Source organism: Nomia melanderi, chromosome 7 (assembly GCF_051020985.1).
Source record: "Nomia melanderi isolate GNS246 chromosome 7, iyNomMela1, whole genome shotgun sequence".
Taxonomy (NCBI): Eukaryota; Metazoa; Arthropoda; class Insecta; order Hymenoptera; family Halictidae; genus Nomia; species Nomia melanderi.
In genome coordinates this window covers 9,839,799-9,856,810 of record NC_135005.1, presented here as the reverse complement: position 1 = coordinate 9,856,810, position 17,012 = coordinate 9,839,799, and the positions used below count along the sequence as shown (strand labels likewise).

General features: G+C 31.0%; 4 protein-coding genes across 10 annotated transcripts; 2 read left to right on the top strand and 2 right to left on the bottom strand.

Moving 5' to 3' along the window:
- Nucleotides 1-45: 45 nt before the first annotated feature.
- Nucleotides 46-1,487, top strand: LOC116433092 (intraflagellar transport protein 22 homolog). Of its 2 annotated transcripts, none has more exons than XM_076369478.1 (4): nt 46-212; nt 776-945; nt 1,025-1,224; nt 1,360-1,487. In XM_076369478.1, exons 1-4 carry the CDS (start codon nt 174-176, stop codon nt 1,485-1,487), a joined length of 537 nt encoding a protein of 178 aa, XP_076225593.1. In that variant the 5' UTR covers nt 46-173. The 2 variants fall into 2 exon arrangements, with proteins under 2 accessions (XP_076225593.1, XP_031846679.1); XM_031990819.2 differs by having other exon boundaries at nt 1,318-1,487.
- On the bottom strand, nt 947-4,245 carry Ppat-Dpck (Bifunctional Phosphopantetheine adenylyltransferase - Dephospho-CoA kinase). Its single transcript, XM_031990816.2, has 5 exons — nt 3,297-4,245; nt 2,878-3,221; nt 2,569-2,823; nt 2,305-2,487; nt 947-2,097 (listed from the first exon to the last, which is right to left on the bottom strand). The coding sequence occupies exons 1-5, from the start codon at nt 3,880-3,882 to the stop codon at nt 1,894-1,896; spliced, it is 1,572 nt and encodes a 523-aa protein (XP_031846676.2). The 5' UTR covers nt 3,883-4,245; the 3' UTR covers nt 947-1,893.
- Nucleotides 4,246-5,093: 848 nt separating this feature from the next.
- LOC116433091 (uncharacterized) lies at nt 5,094-6,599 on the bottom strand. Of its 2 annotated transcripts, none has more exons than XM_031990818.2 (5): nt 6,320-6,599; nt 6,060-6,214; nt 5,778-5,934; nt 5,574-5,693; nt 5,094-5,496 (listed from the first exon to the last, which is right to left on the bottom strand). In XM_031990818.2, the coding sequence occupies exons 1-5, from the start codon at nt 6,597-6,599 to the stop codon at nt 5,324-5,326; spliced, it is 885 nt and encodes a 294-aa protein (XP_031846678.1). In that variant the 3' UTR covers nt 5,094-5,323. The 2 variants fall into 2 exon arrangements, with proteins under 2 accessions (XP_031846678.1, XP_076225592.1); XM_076369477.1 differs by having other exon boundaries at nt 6,060-6,208.
- Nucleotides 6,600-7,012: 413 nt separating this feature from the next.
- LOC116433088 (uncharacterized) lies at nt 7,013-17,006 on the top strand. Of its 5 annotated transcripts, none has more exons than XM_076369476.1 (13): nt 7,013-7,630; nt 8,789-8,850; nt 9,055-9,128; nt 9,309-9,393; nt 9,467-9,558; nt 9,644-9,930; nt 10,016-10,315; nt 10,549-10,677; nt 10,898-10,967; nt 11,036-11,329; nt 11,399-11,538; nt 12,860-13,227; nt 13,321-17,006. In XM_076369476.1, exons 1-13 carry the CDS (start codon nt 7,559-7,561, stop codon nt 13,973-13,975), a joined length of 2,628 nt encoding a protein of 875 aa, XP_076225591.1. In that variant the 5' UTR covers nt 7,013-7,558; the 3' UTR covers nt 13,976-17,006. The 5 variants fall into 5 exon arrangements, with proteins under 5 accessions (XP_076225591.1, XP_031846672.1, XP_031846675.1 ...); XM_031990812.2 differs by having other exon boundaries at nt 7,014-7,630; nt 10,811-10,967; XM_031990813.2 differs by lacking the exon at nt 7,013-7,630 and adding an exon at nt 7,679-7,789 and having other exon boundaries at nt 10,811-10,967.
- The last annotated feature ends 6 nt before the right edge of the window (nt 17,007-17,012 follow it).

Sequence of the window (17,012 nt, the reverse complement as noted above, 5' to 3'; positions counted from 1 at the left end):
ATATGTTTATTAAATTGCACCAACATTATTATACAAATAGTTATTACAAAGAGTTATCTATTTATTCCTTAATTACCAACATAGAAGATTAAGACCGGTTGCTATGGCAACAATTTCCAAAACATTCGAGTTTGTAGTATGACATTTGTGCTGAATCGGAGTACACTTGAAACATGCAACCGTTGAAAATAATAGTTGTAGGACCTGCTAGGGTAATGTTTCAAATTTTAAGATGACATCAAAATGATTCTCCATTTTTCTTTTTTTTTAATTAATAAAAATATGAAATGAAAGTGAAAAGAATACATAATTAATATATATACAAGGTATCGGAAATTTAGACGGCCAAACTACAAGGGTTTAATCCATATATAAAAAGAGAAAAAAATGTTATACAAAACTTCTCGGAATACACTCCGTTATAGAATTATAAACAAATATTATATATACATATGAAATAAATAACTACGTAGTTTTTAACAGAACACACAGAAGGTTGACTGTGTATATTTAATTTGTTTAAGTACATGTAATCTATCATACGTTAATACTTTGGTTATTAATAAATAATTATTATAGACTTAATAAAAGATACTACAATATTTCTTTGTAATTTTATAACAAAGCGTTTCCTTATAAACTTTATATAACATTTTTTTTCTATTATTAATAGATTAAGCCCTCGCAAATTTCACCGCCCAAGTTTCGGACACCCTATATGTAAATGTAAACTAAATTCTATTATATCTTAATAACTGATAAGGACATGTTTTAGAGCGGTAAAACAACAATATCGAATTTTCTTGCGGATGCCACTGAAATACCATATGAATATTATCCTACGCAAGGTGTTCGAATATTAGAATTTGAAGTACAAAATATAAACGTGAATAACAAAAGTATTACAAAAGATATCGAGTTATGGGATTGTAGTGGAAATCAGAAGTATCTATGAGTATTTTATTTTAATAGATTATTGTAATATAATACCAAATATAGTACATGTAATCCAATAATATTTTAGATTTGAAAATTGTTGGCCAGCTATAAGAAAAAATGTACATGGTGTTATATTCGTGTATAGTGAGCAATCTAATGAATGTTTGAAACAAATGCAAGAATTATATGACTACTTCGTAAATCAAACAAAATTAGGTTCAGATAAATGTGTCATATTTTGTTATGATCCCGAGAAAAAAAATCCCGAAATATCAAAAATTATTTGTAAGTATGAATACACATAATATTACTAACTTTAACTTTGTCATCTATTATTTATATGAACAGTAATACATTTTTATTTTAATATAAATATAGCTTCAACATTTGTAAAAGTGTCTCATGTTAAATGTAATGTAGATAGTGGTGGAAATAAACTCAAAGCTGATTTTGCTTCGTTTATAAGTACAATAGTTACTAAAATGTACAATTACGCAGATGAAGAAATGAAAAGTATGTTAAATGAAAATATATTATTTACAAAGTAATAACTTGCAATGTAATACATGGTATAGAAAATAATTTTATATTTCTTTTTGTATTATTTTCATTGTATGTGTTCAAAATAGGTATTGTAATCATAACTCTTCTTACTCGTAACAAATTTTTGTATATATTATACACAATATATAAAATTACGTTTACTGAATGCCATTATTTAATTAGATATTGTACACAATTTATATTATATTGGAAAAGTTCTATGAAAATATTTGTACTGCGACTATCCATAACAATATTACAGAAAAAATTAAATCCATCTATTTAAAGAAACGTTAAAAATAATTAATTACTTTAATATTAACATTAACAAAAATATCTTATAAATTTATTTAAATGCAATTTACACCAAACCCACATTTTATTAAAAAAATATGTTTTTTATTGTACTAATTAACTCTTATTTTGGGCTAACAAAAAAACCCTTAATTCATCCCATGCTTTTTGTACTTGACTTCGAGTAATATCATGACTCCATAAGGTACATATGACAACATTAGCTACATTAATTTGTTCCACATTACTAGGTTGAACTTGAATTCTTAATTTTGCATCAGCTTCGGTTAATCCATTTCTCTCTATCACTCGTTTTATGGCCTATAAATTGAAAAAATAGTACAGATTTAAATTATTGTATCATAAATAATACTGTTATATAGATTGTTACAGTATTTTATACCAAATAAAATATTTTAATTAAAAAAAATTCATCAACAAACACTTCCATACTATGAACAAGAAAACATGAGCATTCATTTTTTCAAAATAACACAATTTTATGTAATATAATTAAGAAGGGCTGACCTCTTCTTGAGGAATGATACATGTCCAAATCTCATGACAGTTACTTTGCCATTCAGCTTGGATTAAAACTGCTGCTTCCATTACAATAACATCAAATCCCTTTTTATAAAAATCATTTATTTGTACCTTTGCTTCATCCAAAATTATGGGCCAAAGGATTTTATTCAATTTATCTAACTGTATCTGTAAATAAATTTATATTTTCAAAAATTTTAAGCCCAATAACAAGATAAATACAAAAACTACAAATTTATGTGAACTTACTTTATCATTAAATACTATATTTCCAAGTACTTTTCTATCAATAAATCCATCGGATCTGAGAATAGTGGGACCAAAAGCTTTAACTGTTGCATCAAAACAACGTTTTCCAGGTAAGTATAAATCATGAGCTATTTTATCACAATTTACAAGACCTGCACCCAATTCTTCCAATTTTTCAGCCACAGATGACTTTCCACTTGCGATTCCACCAGTTAAACCAATAATGTAGGGTTTCAAAGATTTGTTTTCTATTCTCTAAAAAATAATGAAATTAAAATTTTTGTTAATTGTTGCATGTTTCATACATACAGGAGGTCGAAGTCGTGTTCCTAGTAATCGTATTCTATTATTACTTGAACTGATTTTATTTTCTTCGTATTCCCTATGATTTTCATCCTTTACTAATTTCACAACATGAATATCTAATTTATTCAGATTTCTTTGCATACGCAGTTCATTGACTTTATCTCCACCACGTTTTGTTTCTTCACTAACTACTATTAATTCAAATGTTGGATCATCCTTTGTTGGACCATACATATCATTTATTACAACCACATCATATACTAATGTTGAATCTATATCTTCTAGAAAGTCTTTAAGATTCATTATTCTTTCTGTGTATGGTTGTATCAATTCCCATAATAATTTTCCTTCAAAGATTGTTAAATTATGTTAGATGAAACATGAAATATTTTTATTTTAAAGTTACTGTTTAAAATTCTTACCCTGTAACATATTTGTATTGGTTACGCCAACTGTAAGTTTTTCTACGCAACGCAACACAGCTTCACTTAAAAATATCTTATGACCATTATGTATTCGATCAAACGTACCACCCAGTACTACATTCTTATAAGTTTTTCCTTCTGTACAAGGCTTTACATCTGTGTCCTCCACTTTTTGATTATCATTTAAACTAATGAAATCACATCCTACAGAAGTATTAACTAAACAGTCTTGTATAAATGTATCAGCTTCTCTTTTACTGTAGTTGTGGTCAAAAATTACAATTTCCACGGGCTTTTTTGTATTTATTATCGATAAATTCGAAGTTTTCATACTTGTCAATAAAACTCGAATGTCAAGTCGTGAAGATATTGCAGATGTGTCAATGTAAATATTGGAAATTGTTCGAGCATAGTCTGTTAGTCTTTGCGGAGAATTAGAAACAACGTACTTTCCTGATTTAAAAATGTTCTTCTCTGGGAGATATTGAATGTATAAAGTTTTTAACACATGTTTTTTGATAATTGGTAATAATTTTGTCACTTTTGATGGATTTGTTAAAACTAATAAACCAGTGTTTGCCATCGTATAACGAATATTTGAACTTGAAATTTGACAATTTTTGTTTATTAAACACTGTCAATCAAGACTGGACAGGGCTGGTAAGGACAGGTTCAGGGGAGGTCAAAGTTCACGTGGCTTAGTGAAGTCATCATACAGCAGATAAGGGTTATGTAACATCGTGAGAAATTTGAATTTTACCCTCTATACATAAGCACGTTTACTTAGGTGTTATCTAGAGCCTTTTGATATATATACAACAAATAACTTTTCAGAAACTTCGTACCCGATGGTACGAAATAACGATCGTGTAAAAAAGGCGGACGTTTTAACATTGACGAGAGATAGAATAGACTGGACAACCAATGTAACTGTTTGTCACATATTCTAGCGGTTAGGTCTGGTCCAACGTAACCCTCTTACCGTTTCCCCGTCATTTACAACATTATCAACAGAGTATAAACAAATTCAAGTAAATAAACAAAACATTCTGTTTTTATTTTTTCTTCAATATTAAATTTTTTTATATACTCAGTTGTTTACACTTATTTAATCAAAATATTAAATATAGTCCGACATATTTATACAAATAAAATGATTTCATCACAAGTACTAAATTGTTATTCACATTAACATTAAATTATAAATCTATCGCAACCGATTAGCCTCGATGTTACCGATAATACAAGATTTTAGACTTGTTAGTAGCACAGACGAAGTATAAGATAGACATTGCAAGCTTATGAGACTGACGTCACATGTTCTGAATTACCGACTGTGTAAAAAATCAGAAGTTTTGCTCTGCCCTCTACACTTAAAGAATGGTCAATAGGAGAACTACATTAAGCAAAGTGATTAAAATTGAACAAGTAGTAAATATGATAAACCAGCATACAAACGGGGTGCAGATTCAAAAATCATTCTCGCAGACGTTGTTTTTATGTAAGATGAAACTACGTGCAAAATTACAGCTCAATCGAATTTGATAAGATTTCGGAAATTTTAAATTAAAGTTGTTTAGTAAGCTAGTCAGTCTATTTTGACAACAATTGTCGTATTAAGAGTTCAAATACAATGCACGATGCTTTGGCGCTGTAATCAATTTTAACCCTACAGTGCAGTGTAACGAGTAACCTAATGTTTAAGATATAGACGCAATCTTAACTGCGGCAAGATTAAAAATGAAACATTAAAGGAATCATAAAAACATCAAATTATAAAACAGCATTATATTTTCATAGTATGTATATAATTTTATGATCATGTTGATCATAATAAAATTACATTTAGTTTACATTTCATATCATATTTAAGTACAATGAAAATTATATACTTTGTTGTAATTATAATATATATATATATATATATATATATATATATATATATATATATATATATATATATATAGTGATATAAATAATTTAATTTCTTTTTATATAAATGATGTACACATATTTTTACGACACTAATGAAGTTTGTAATTATTTATTATTGGTGGACTGGAACAACATCTGGAAATTTTACGTAATGGGGCTTCTTGATTTAAAATCAACCATTGTATTAATTTGGTATGATTTTTATGAACTGCCATCTTTAATAAAATCTTATACCATTTGTTTTTAATACCAAATTTGCATCCTGACAAAGAAAATATTTCTTGTTTAAAATAAGTACTCTTTTAAAATAGTATGCATAAAATTATATATAAAATAAACCTGTTTCTTGTAGCATTGTAAGACATGAAAAATCATTATTGGATGGATTATTGAGATAATAGTGAACAGCCATACATAAAGCATTTTCCCCTGCTACTGTAGTTATAAATGGATCTGCACCTATGTTTATTTCATAAATGTATTTCATTAAAGCAAATTAGTTTTTCATTAAATATTACTATTTGTTGTTTACTTTGTGCATACCTTTTCCCAACATAAAAGTTATTAAGCATGCATGTCCATTGTAACAAACTCGATGAAAGGGTGTTAAGCCATTAACTGAAGACTTTACATTTAACAATTGTGGACAATATACAGATATATCAATGCATTTTAATGCACAAACTTTATCATAACAGTTCTGCAAACAAAAACAAACAACTGGTCAGAGAAGTTTAATAAGCATGTTCAAATATGACTTGTACATACTGTAACTTTTACTGTAACTTATGTTATATAATATTTTATAATAAAATGTTTGTTTACGTCAGCTGCATATTCCAGTTTATGGAACAATTCTTTGTGACTAATTATGCTTCGCTGCCTAATGACAGAACGATTATAATTTCGAATTTCCTCTAATCCTATTGTCTTATTGTGTTTTACATCATGTTTGAATTTTTTAAACGGACGCGCTGTAACTTAATTAAAAAACATAAAATTTAAATAATTGGAAGAATTAAAAATTCAATAAGTAGAAAAATTTTATCTGTGAAAAATTCTGTAACATTGCAAACTGAATCTACCATAAACACGATAAAACGCATATGAAGTAACCGCAACAGTTCCAGTCGCCGTGATAAATTTTAAAACGCTCGGCATAACTTCAAGCAATTTTATAAAACATTGCCATATTATATCATAGAACGATTCGTTATATCTCAATACAAGGCTCATAATTGTCACTTTCAGATTAATACTTCCTTTTTCCAACTTATTTGAGATTCCAAGTAAAATTTTAAATTGAAGAAAGACCGCCGGCACAGAACGTCGTATCATAGATGGGAATGCTGTTTTCCGCAACATATCACAAAAAGTAGGAGAGTGGTGTATAATTATTTTATTTAACAGTATACCAAACAATAATGTATTTCACAGTATTTTAGAATACAGTAGGAACATTACAAATGTAAAATCTGAAATTAATTTATGGTTACCAAGTTACCACAACAGAAAAATATTTTTAAAATTAGTCGCATAATCAGTGTAGTTCTACTTACGTTTCAACTAAGAAAAAGCTACATTTTTCCTTCGAGATTCATTATTAAAAACTATTTACAATGTATGTGCCAAATATTTCCCCATAGCTGTATCGAATAACCAATCAGAATAAGCGAGCAATGATGCAGGATGTCCTCTTTCAACAGTCGACACTCCGGAAGTGATTGGCGAAGGGGTAGAGAAAGAGAAAGGGGGAGAGAAGGAGAGAGGGAGAGAGAGAAAGAGAGAGAACCCTTACCCTGAGTAACGATTAGATACACTCCGAATCCTCAATTTGAAGTTCTGTAACGGGGTCGCCGTAGGGGGGCACCCACGGATATCCAGATATTACAACGAAAACAGAATCAACGCAGACGCGAGCCATACTTGATCGTCGCGATAAGTGCGTTGTTTCGATAAACCTGTTCCCTCGTGTTTACAATCTTTCTTCGTGGAACTAATCAATGTTATGATTTCAAATCCTCCTAAGCGGTTGTGAAACATCGATAGCGATCCCTCGCATTTCTAATCAGCTCGGTTAAAAGGATCGTCGTGGCGTACGTGAGAGTCCAGTTTATGTAGATATACTTTATCGTGTCTCGTTGCGTGTTACTTTAAAATTGTCGTTCCCTGTTACTGAAAATGGCGAATTACACGAATCGCCAGTATTCCTACGGCAACTCCGTATATCCATGCACAGATGACAAGAAGTGAACTTTCCAACAATTCTGATGCGGAAGAACTTTATTGAGGCCAACTAACAAAACAATTTCATACCGTCAAAGATGGATGCAACAATTGAGAGAGAGTGTAGTGCTTTGGGTGGCCTCTTTCAACAGATTATTACCGATATGAAGGTAAGTAATAATACGTTTGTTAACGCTCGATATTAAATAGTGAGATTCGACCGCGTTTTTCCTGTCCATTGTTTTTTGTATGTTTCTGTACCGTTGCACAATTTACGATGCAGGCGAAGGCGCGATGTCGATATGCAGTCCCTTCGAGTCCCATATTTCGTAAATATTATGAAATCATTAAATACAATCGTAAAAGTAATGTGATTCTGTTGGTTCTCGGTATTAGATTAGGCGCAAACGTTGTGAGCGAAGCTTTAATTTTAGAAGTTTATTCTTCAAAATTATCGAGTTACTTTAATGCGGCAGAATGAGGACAGACGCTAATTTACACATGTTTATAAAGTGTCGGAATATTCAATTTTTTTTTACTGACAACCGGAGTTAATTGAATTTTGAGAAGAAAGCGTTTGAATATTGAGAATTAGGAAAATAATTATACAAATGTAGTCTACAAATTTGCGTAATAAAATTATTAGAATTGTAAACAAACGTAATAAAGCTATATTATTTTGAGTTTTTCAAGCGCTTTAAATATCCAAAACATTATGCTAATTGATGTACAGAAAATCAAATGTATGCAAATAATATCTTGATGATTAAAATATGTTTAGACTTATTTGAATAATTTTTATTTACATTTATATATTTTTATACATTCTAGAAACAATTTTATATTTTGTTTCAAGTACTATTTTACATTTACTGCTTTTTATTAATTTAGATGTACTTTGACGTGAAATGTACAACAAATGTTTTTGCATTTATGATTTTTAGCATATATGTGCAATATATATTATATATCATACTTCATCTAAGTTTGGTTTACATTTACGTATAAATATGTTTTTCAAAATATAAAGAGATTATTAACTACTTCCTTTTATTAAATTTTTATTTTCATGTTTTCCATTATACTATTTTATTTTCGAAGTTCATTTTACAAAAACATCTAATCATAAAACACAAGTAGGCGTATGCGATTATATTATCTACATTCCAATGTGTGTTATAATTCTATGATAACTTGTAACATATAGTTAAAGAGAAATAAAATACATCTATGTCAATTAGATATATTTATATATGCGGTAGAGATTATTAAAGATATATGAGATAATATTATAAATAAGAATCTGTTACAAAATTTATTGTTTTTAGAATGGAGCACCATTATGGGAAGATTTAATCTCTAAAGCAACGAAATTACATTCCTGCTTAAGGTAATAGTTTCATTTAACAGCTTAATATTATTTCTTATTTTATTGATAAATTGTATCATCTACATAAATATTATATTCTTGTGTTATGCATTAAAATAAGAAAAGATTATGAAAATTAGTCCAGGATATATTAACAATTTAATATTTTATAATTTTAGTTTATGAATTTTAAAAACAATGTTAATTGCATTCTCATTTTTGTAGAGCTGCTATTTTAGCTGTTTCAGCGTATCTTGAAACTTTTCAAAAAATTGCTGATGCTGCAACTAATGCAAGAGGTAAATCACTCGTGGTATCATTACATACTTACATTCTAAATGAGTTTCTAATATTTAATTAAGTACATGGTATTGCAGTAGTTTCATACATTTATGTTTATTTTTTAAATTAAAAACTAATTTCCATTTTTATGATACTATGTAAGTATACGTAAAATTAAGAAATTGTTTGCAATTAAGGCGCAACAAAAGAAATTGGGACTGCTTTAACTCGGATATGTCTTAGACATAAAGCTGTAGAGACACGTATGAAATCCTTTACCAGGTAAGTGTTTCTTGATAACTTTACACTTCCTCATTTTTATTGTTCAGTTTGTACTTAAATTTATTCTTGTTAGTGCTATTATGGATTGCTTGGTCTTGCCACTCCAAGAGAAATTAGAAGATTGGAAAAAATCTTTAATAAATTTAGATAAAGAACATGCCAAAGGTCAGTAGAAGATATTATAATAATTTGAAGATATTATAAGTTTTTGAAGGATCTAATTTTAATTTGTTCTACATATCCATTGCAGAATATAAGAAAGCAAGAGCAGAACTGAAGAAGCGATCTACAGATACATTACGATTACAAAAGAAAAAGGCACGTAAAGGACAGCATTTACATGGGCAAGGACAACCACAAAGTCATGGAACTTTGACAGGTGATGTTGAATTTAATCGAATGCTAGAATCTTCTGCTGCAGTTGTCCAAGAAAAACGCCTAAGTTTAGAAGAAACAGAAAGAAGAGCCGTTCGCGCAGCTCTGCTCGAAGAAAGAGGGAGATTTTGTCTTCTTGCCAGATTTTTAAAACCAGTGCTTGTTAGTAAAGTTGATTACATTTACTAAGTAGTTATCAATTCAATTTCTCAATAACGCTTACAATAATTCATACAAAAATGTGTAGGATGAGGAAATTGCGATGCTAATGGAACTGACACACCTTCAAGAAGTTTCCGATCAGTTACAACGACATGCTGCCTCCCCACATCATTTACCACCTGCATCAGAACAAGTGATAACAGATATAAAAGGTTGCGACGTTACACAATGGTCACTAGCTACGCCTCCTTCCAGTCCTTCTCTGTCTCTCGGATCGAGGAAAAGTTCAATGTGTTCAATCAGTTCTTTAACTAGTAGTAGCAGTGGTTCTTGCAAAAGTCATCCCAGCCCATCTGGACATCCTTGGCATAGATCACTTTCTCAGGTGAAAACTTTAGAGGCATATAAAAATAATATTAATTCTCCTTTCTTTGTACTAAGTCATTGAACTAAGAATGCTAGCCTTTATAATGCATGGCATATTAGTTACATCACCATATAATATATTAGTTTATGCACCGTCTGTACACCATGTAAGTAGTTGCTCGTAGATTACAGCATGAACGCCATTTGGCATCAGCTTAGTGTATGTGGTAGTCGATGTTGTACTCGTTGTAGTCTGTCGGTGTCAGGCCCTCCAGCATCAGTGGTATGATGACGCTGCGCCACTTGGCAAACGGTAGTTCCCGTGACTCTGGCTTCACTTCACAGGATACATTATATACACAACCAATTTCTGAACATCAGGTAAGGTTGCTAGAAATTAGAAGCCTGCTAGCGTTTCACGTTTTCCCTCTTCTCTTTCGATACTAAATAGCGTTCTATTACTTTGAATACGAATGTTCCTGTTTTATTGCTGAAGGTAACTATGTTGTCGTAGGTATCAAATGTGTCTTCTCAAAATAATCAAAATACTGGTTGTACAACAACAAGACCTGTAACCACTGCTACTTGGCCTGACTTACAGGAAACATCAGTTCAATACGATAGGCAAAATCAGAACTCGATCAACGAACGGCCGCATACAATTTCTTCCGGTAAGGAAACTATACTGTTAGTATTATAATTCTTTGCTTTTAATTTATAATATCGTTTATTGCTGCAGCTTATGAGAAAGGCCATCAAAGACCAGCTCTCAGCGTTTACACATTCCAAGCTCCAGACAATAGCGGTTGTTGTCATAGTCAACCAGCTTCTCCAGTCTCTTCTTCCTCGTCGTGTTCTTCCTCAAATCAACAAGCATCTAGAGTACAATTACGTAGGAATAATGGTAGTAATCGTCCTCCTATACCGAACAGGTGTTCTAGTTTAGAACGACCGACAGTTCCGTTAAAGAATGAGCCTCCCGGAAGCCCTCGAGGTAAACCCAAATTACCGCTTCCAGCCCATTTAGCAAAAGGTATTTATTACTTTTTACTAATTACATTGTTTAAAATGCAACTATGTTTAACGTGCTAATATATTATAGAATTAGCAACTCACCAGCTTCAGCAACCGATGTACGTGAACATGCATGAATTAGCAAATTTAGCAGCAAGTCGTGCTCAAGAAATGCAGCTACCTTTGCCTCCACCTCCTGCGTCGTTAACTGTGTCGGGGACTGAAAAGGTATATATATCATGATATAGGGTGTTTCAGCTAAAGAAGGATACTTAAATATTTTCTCCGTTTTTATTGATACGACAACTATTTAAAGCCCAATTTGAGTCGATTCGAAGGAGAAATACCACGGAATGAACATTTTTTTAATTACCTTAAGATTGTCAGTATTTCTGATAGCAGGTAATTTTTCTGTTTACGGTATCTTGTAGTGAACATTAAAACATATTCAAGTCTGTTTGAAAGATCACTTTGAAGTGATTTTGCATATTGAAAAAATAAATTGTACCAATTCCAAAACAGTGTTAGATAGATTAAATTTGTTTTTATGTTATGAATTCTTTTAGTTTTTGATCAACAAATGATTCAAGTGATGTTGAATTTAATGAACATGTTAACACGTTACGTTGAATTTAATAATGCTCTAGGTAGCTATCATATTGGTACTACAAATTTTAGAACCATTTAATGACAAATCTTTTGGAGAATCTATATCATACAATAAAATTGTTGCAAAACGAGTTAACTTTACAAAGAATCATTTAATTATTTATTTGAAATTATATAAATAATAATTTTATAAAAAATTTATTTCGTTATTTATAAATTATTGCATTGACCATTGACAGAAGATGCAATTTTCAGAATTCCTACCTTGAAATTTCTAAAAAATGAATAGATCAAATTCCTGTTAATTGAGCACACACTGTATATTTAATTTACTGGTGTTAGCTTCTCGCTCCAGTTGTCTAAAATTAAAGTGCAGGTTTTAATTAGCAGTACTCTCAGATTTTCTATTCTTAACGCTTGGTTTCGCGAAACTTTTTACTGTATTATTAGGATGTAAGCAATGTACAGTTACGTTTGGCTTCATTATAAATGTAAATCATCTCAATCCGTTCTCGCTTTGAATAATAAGTTATCACGAGACGCTTTCTGATATGTTAATACTGGTTTTACAATTAAATAGGAAACATACTTTGTACGAATTTGTATATTCATAAACATATTACATATAGTGTTTTGATATTGTTGAGTGCATCACTGATGATGACCATTACTTTGGTGATTTATAATATAAACAACAAATTGACATATTATTATAATAAAATTAAATTGCTCTCTTATCTTCAAAATCTCTCAGCATACTTGAATATGTTACAACGTTCTTTACAAAATGCAATATATAAAAATATATGCCTCCCAACAAAAAATATTAGTAATCATAGAAATATTGAAAATCGTTTGAAAAAAAAGTTCGTATGTATAGTGGTTCGTAAGTCGAGGTACCACTGTATTTATAAATATTTATATGGACTAATTGTTTTAGATTGAAGTGACAGAAAAGGACGGTGGAAGCCAAACGTCAGAGTCTAGCGCGGAATCTAGCAGTGGCTATGGAAGTCAGACTACTATACCGCATTCTCATTCGCTTCAGAATCAAAATGAGAATGCTTGGAATGTACCTGGTGCTGCGTCTACCTTAATGGTTCGCAGAGGATCGATACAACAAGCAAACAAACCTCCTCCGCCTACAAGACGCACATCTACAATCATAACTGCTACATTCAGCAATCCTGTATCAGGTTCTAGCGATGAACGTACTGACAATGTTTGCGATGAAGCTGAAAATCTTCCGCCACCGCCAGCATTCTTATTAGAAGGTTCTTCGCCTACTGCCAGTCCTACTCCTCAGCGGTAGGGGATACCCTTTGACTCCTATGAAAACAAAGTATCTTTGAATAGCACGGTTGAAGTCCGATTTAACGCAATATGTATTTGGTATTGTAGGTCCGTCTCTGTGTCAGAAACAGTAAGGACTCTTACAGAACTGCGTCATACTCCTGCCAGTCCTTCTCTTTTACGGAAGGCTACGAATCAGACACAGTCTCATAACAATCAGACTGGCGCGTTACAACACAATACCGTATTACAAGTTACTCGGTCTTCTGTCGAACGTTCGTGTGCAGCGATTCGTTCGACATCCCAAGAACGTGGATCGGTCACTACGCAAATGAGTACGATCAGCGCGGGTGTAAATATTCAAGGTCAAGGTCCAGGAGGAGTGGGTCAGAGCTTTATGGCAGTACTTAGCGCTAAACTTATTAACAGTACAACAGGTAATAATGCTACGGGCGGCAATAACTCTAATAGCAGTCCTAAATCTTCAAGGAAGCACTCTATTGATCAGCAAATAACGAAAAACACTAAAACGCCAAGCGGTTTTCTTGAAACTTTAAATGCTAAATTGGCGCAACAACAACAAAATATACAAGGGAATATGTCAAGTAAATCGGCAAGCGTGAGACGTATTATGGGTAATCGCGTACCTATTATGGATCCGTTGCAAGTTAGAGATTCTCTCATGGATCAAATACGGAGGGGGACTTCTTTGAGAAAAACCAGCGGACCCATTAATGATCGTTCGGCACCTAAAATCTACTGAAGACTATAATGCTAATGTTCACGTGAGTTCCTCTATTATCTCTGATGCATTTAAGTTGTATTAACGATTACTATAGCAATCGCTGGTCATCGAATACGATAAACGTATATTTATGTCGTCAAACAAAATGACGTTTGTCACTTGTTGGTCGTTCATGTACATTCATGAATGTACATTTGATAATCGGAATCAATATAGATTGACTTTTTTTGCACTTAAAGCGCATTAACATCGAAAGTAACAGAGCAAAGTGAATTGTTTTACGTGACTTCTTTGATACCGTCACTGATTTCATTCAAAATTGCGTAGAAGAGGCACGCTCTATATTAAATCCATCCTTAACATACAATATTTTAGTGCGTATCATAGTATATAAATTAAATCAGAGCGAGAATAACATGTCTCATCTTAATTATTCGATTAGAGCTTGATCTTATTGTACTGTAGAATTTGGATAATTAATAAGATTCAAGTAATATATATATAATATAATATAATATATATTATACATTATATTATAATATGTATGTATATTTAAAATGTATCAAAGTAGCATGTACTAATATATATATTATTTCAACTCCACTTAGTTCGAGTTGATGTATAATTATACTAATGCCTGATGCCTGCCCGAACTGCGGTAAGCCCGACTGATTTAATATCATAATAATGATTTAATACTTTATATTTTAATAATTATAAAAACGAAAAAAAACGAAAAGAGAAACAAAATCCACATATAATTTAATATAGAGCTCGTGTCTTGATATGTCGTTATCTTGCGTATAGTTATTATTAATTTTGTTTCCTGCATTACCTGTCTTTCATTTTCATATGAAGCGCACAATCACATTTGTCTCTATTTCAAACTGCCTTTATTTTGTCGTATATTCCTTGTAAACAATTTTCAGTAGTGTCTCTTCGAAGTAACACTATTGCATTTGGTATAACAGAATTAAACATAAATACTAATGACCATTACTGCCCAGGTGGAACGTAGTTTTAGAATTTGTCTTTGCGTTGGTCACGTTATTTGATGGACATGCATTTATTTTAATGTTCGTTTACTGACGCAATGGTGTATGACATTGTAATATTTCAGTTTATTAGTACAGTATTTCTCCTGTAATCTCGCGTTCCTGCGTCTCCTTTATCGTCTTCTCATTTCATTATCATTTTCAAGGAGTAATTGCGATGAACTATTGTAAGTCAATGGCGAGTTGTTTCGTTTGAAACCTTGAGCGTTTTGTTAGATCTTTCAAATTTCACAAACACACGATTAAAATGCTCTATTACATTTTATGTAAAATTGTTTTTTTTTTTATTAGATTCGGTATATTTTTCAACATCGCACTGGTATTTAGTTCCGAACGTAAGAAAAACATTTATGCTTATCCATGATACAGATTTTATATTTAAAAATATTCAACAGGATTTAACTGCATATATGAATTTCAAGTACATATCAGAACTTTCGTATCGCTGCCATTTTTTGGATATTCATATAATATGTATGATACGATTTTATACTATTAGTGTATACCTATTATTGGAGCTACAGTCGCAAACACTTTGAAATGAGACGATGCATTTACTCGTGCATTTACTGCCAACGTCCGATCAACGTTGCCGCTATATCAGGTCAACGATATTTGCCCCAGTACTTTGCGTGTTCTGCCTGGGCCGATGCTGTTTCAATATTCGGTGAATGTTAAAATAAAATTTGTATGTGTGTATTTGGAAATCGGCGAATATTAACAAGGTTATGCGAATAACGATCCTAATGTAACAAAGTATTATTAAGCGTTTCTGTTTTAATTTAATCGATCGCAATGGAATTCCAGTATCTCTATGCATATACATATACATATACATATATATGTATATATAATTGTTTATATATATGTATTATACAAGGCGAATCATTTAATTGTGCCAATGAAATTTATTTGTAAACCATTATTCGTTTATCGTATAGGAAAGTGTTTAGAACAAAAGTTGTTTCACATCAAGAACTGAAACTACCGTTGATAATAAAAATATAGGAAATCAACTTGATACCAAGTAACTTTCGTTTGAAACAATTTCTTTATACAACAGATAAGACTATAAGTAATTTTAGGTGGCACAGTTAAGTGATTCACTCTGAATATGTATTATATACATATCTATATACGTATATGTATTATATACATATCTATATATGTATATGTATTATATACATATTTATATACGTATATGTATATATATATATATTAATTTATTCTTGCGGAAGATGTGTCGCGCATCTTCAAGGTATCTGTTAGAGAAGTGACTATCGGAATCTCGAACGACGCCGACTGAACTGATAAAGAAATGTTACTGCCAACTCTTATAAATGTTCAACGTATTCTTTTTCATTCCTAATGATAAAGTTAGGTTTCGCATTCATTTTGCGGAGCGTCGCATCGAATAGGCTTTAGTGAACGATAAAAATAGTCTTTATTTATTTCAAGCAAGCATTTCACTGTGTACAACGTAAATAAATAGTAATACTTCCAGAGATGATTGCGATTTGATATTTAATGCTGAAAAAAGAACGTATATAGATATATATATATACGCACGCACTAATATATACAGACAGACAGCATATATACTTATACGAATACAGACACAGATACACAGATACACAGATACATAGGCGGAATACACGTGCGCATATATACAAACATACACACATTAATGTTCATGGTAGATAGCAAAGATTTAAAAAAAGAAAAGAATGTTATTCTCGAACGTTATCAATACTGCTCCGTAGCTATAAAATATAAAATGAATCCAGATCAGCATTAAATGACAAACACTTAGTATAACAATAGATAAAAAAAAAGAGAGAAATTGAAAGCCGTAATAATAAAATGAATAACCATAAATTCATTGTAATAAAATAGTATTTAATGTAGTACAGTTCGAAGGGTGATTGTTAATTTGTAATAATTATTTCAGTAGTGATCAGATACAAAAATAATAAATAAAAAGTGCATCAAAAGGACTA

What these genes read in the sequence shown, in the direction of transcription:
- LOC116433092 (XM_031990819.2), top strand. Translation starts at nt 174, where the DNA reads ATGCAACCGTTGAAAATAATAGTTGTAGGACCTGCTAGG. An exon ending in TAGTTGTAGGACCTGCTAGG is followed by an intron (nt 213 to 775) that starts GTAATGTTTCAA and finishes GACATGTTTTAG; the next exon opens with AGCGGTAAAACAACAATATC. An exon ending in CGAAATATCAAAAATTATTT is followed by an intron (nt 1,225 to 1,317) that starts GTAAGTATGAAT and finishes ATATAAATATAG; the next exon opens with CTTCAACATTTGTAAAAGTG.
- Ppat-Dpck (XM_031990816.2), bottom strand. Translation starts at nt 3,882, where the DNA reads ATGGCAAACACTGGTTTATTAGTTTTAACAAATCCATCAAAAGTGACA. An exon ending in GAACACGACTTCGACCTCCT is followed by an intron (nt 2,824 to 2,877) that starts GTATGTATGAAA and finishes ATTATTTTTTAG; the next exon opens with AGAATAGAAAACAAATCTTT. An exon ending in ATATAGTATTTAATGATAAA is followed by an intron (nt 2,488 to 2,568) that starts GTAAGTTCACAT and finishes ATTTATTTACAG; the next exon opens with ATACAGTTAGATAAATTGAA.
- LOC116433091 (XM_031990818.2), bottom strand. Translation starts at nt 6,599, where the DNA reads ATGTTGCGGAAAACAGCATTCCCATCTATGATACGACGTTCTGTGCCG. An exon ending in AACTGGAATATGCAGCTGAC is followed by an intron (nt 5,935 to 6,059) that starts GTAAACAAACAT and finishes TTTTGTTTGCAG; the next exon opens with AACTGTTATGATAAAGTTTG. An exon ending in TACAATGCTACAAGAAACAG is followed by an intron (nt 5,497 to 5,573) that starts GTTTATTTTATA and finishes TTTCTTTGTCAG; the next exon opens with GATGCAAATTTGGTATTAAA.
- LOC116433088 (XM_031990812.2), top strand. Translation starts at nt 7,559, where the DNA reads ATGGATGCAACAATTGAGAGAGAGTGTAGTGCTTTGGGTGGCCTCTTT. An exon ending in AGATTATTACCGATATGAAG is followed by an intron (nt 7,631 to 8,788) that starts GTAAGTAATAAT and finishes TATTGTTTTTAG; the next exon opens with AATGGAGCACCATTATGGGA. An exon ending in CGTATGAAATCCTTTACCAG is followed by an intron (nt 9,394 to 9,466) that starts GTAAGTGTTTCT and finishes TATTCTTGTTAG; the next exon opens with TGCTATTATGGATTGCTTGG.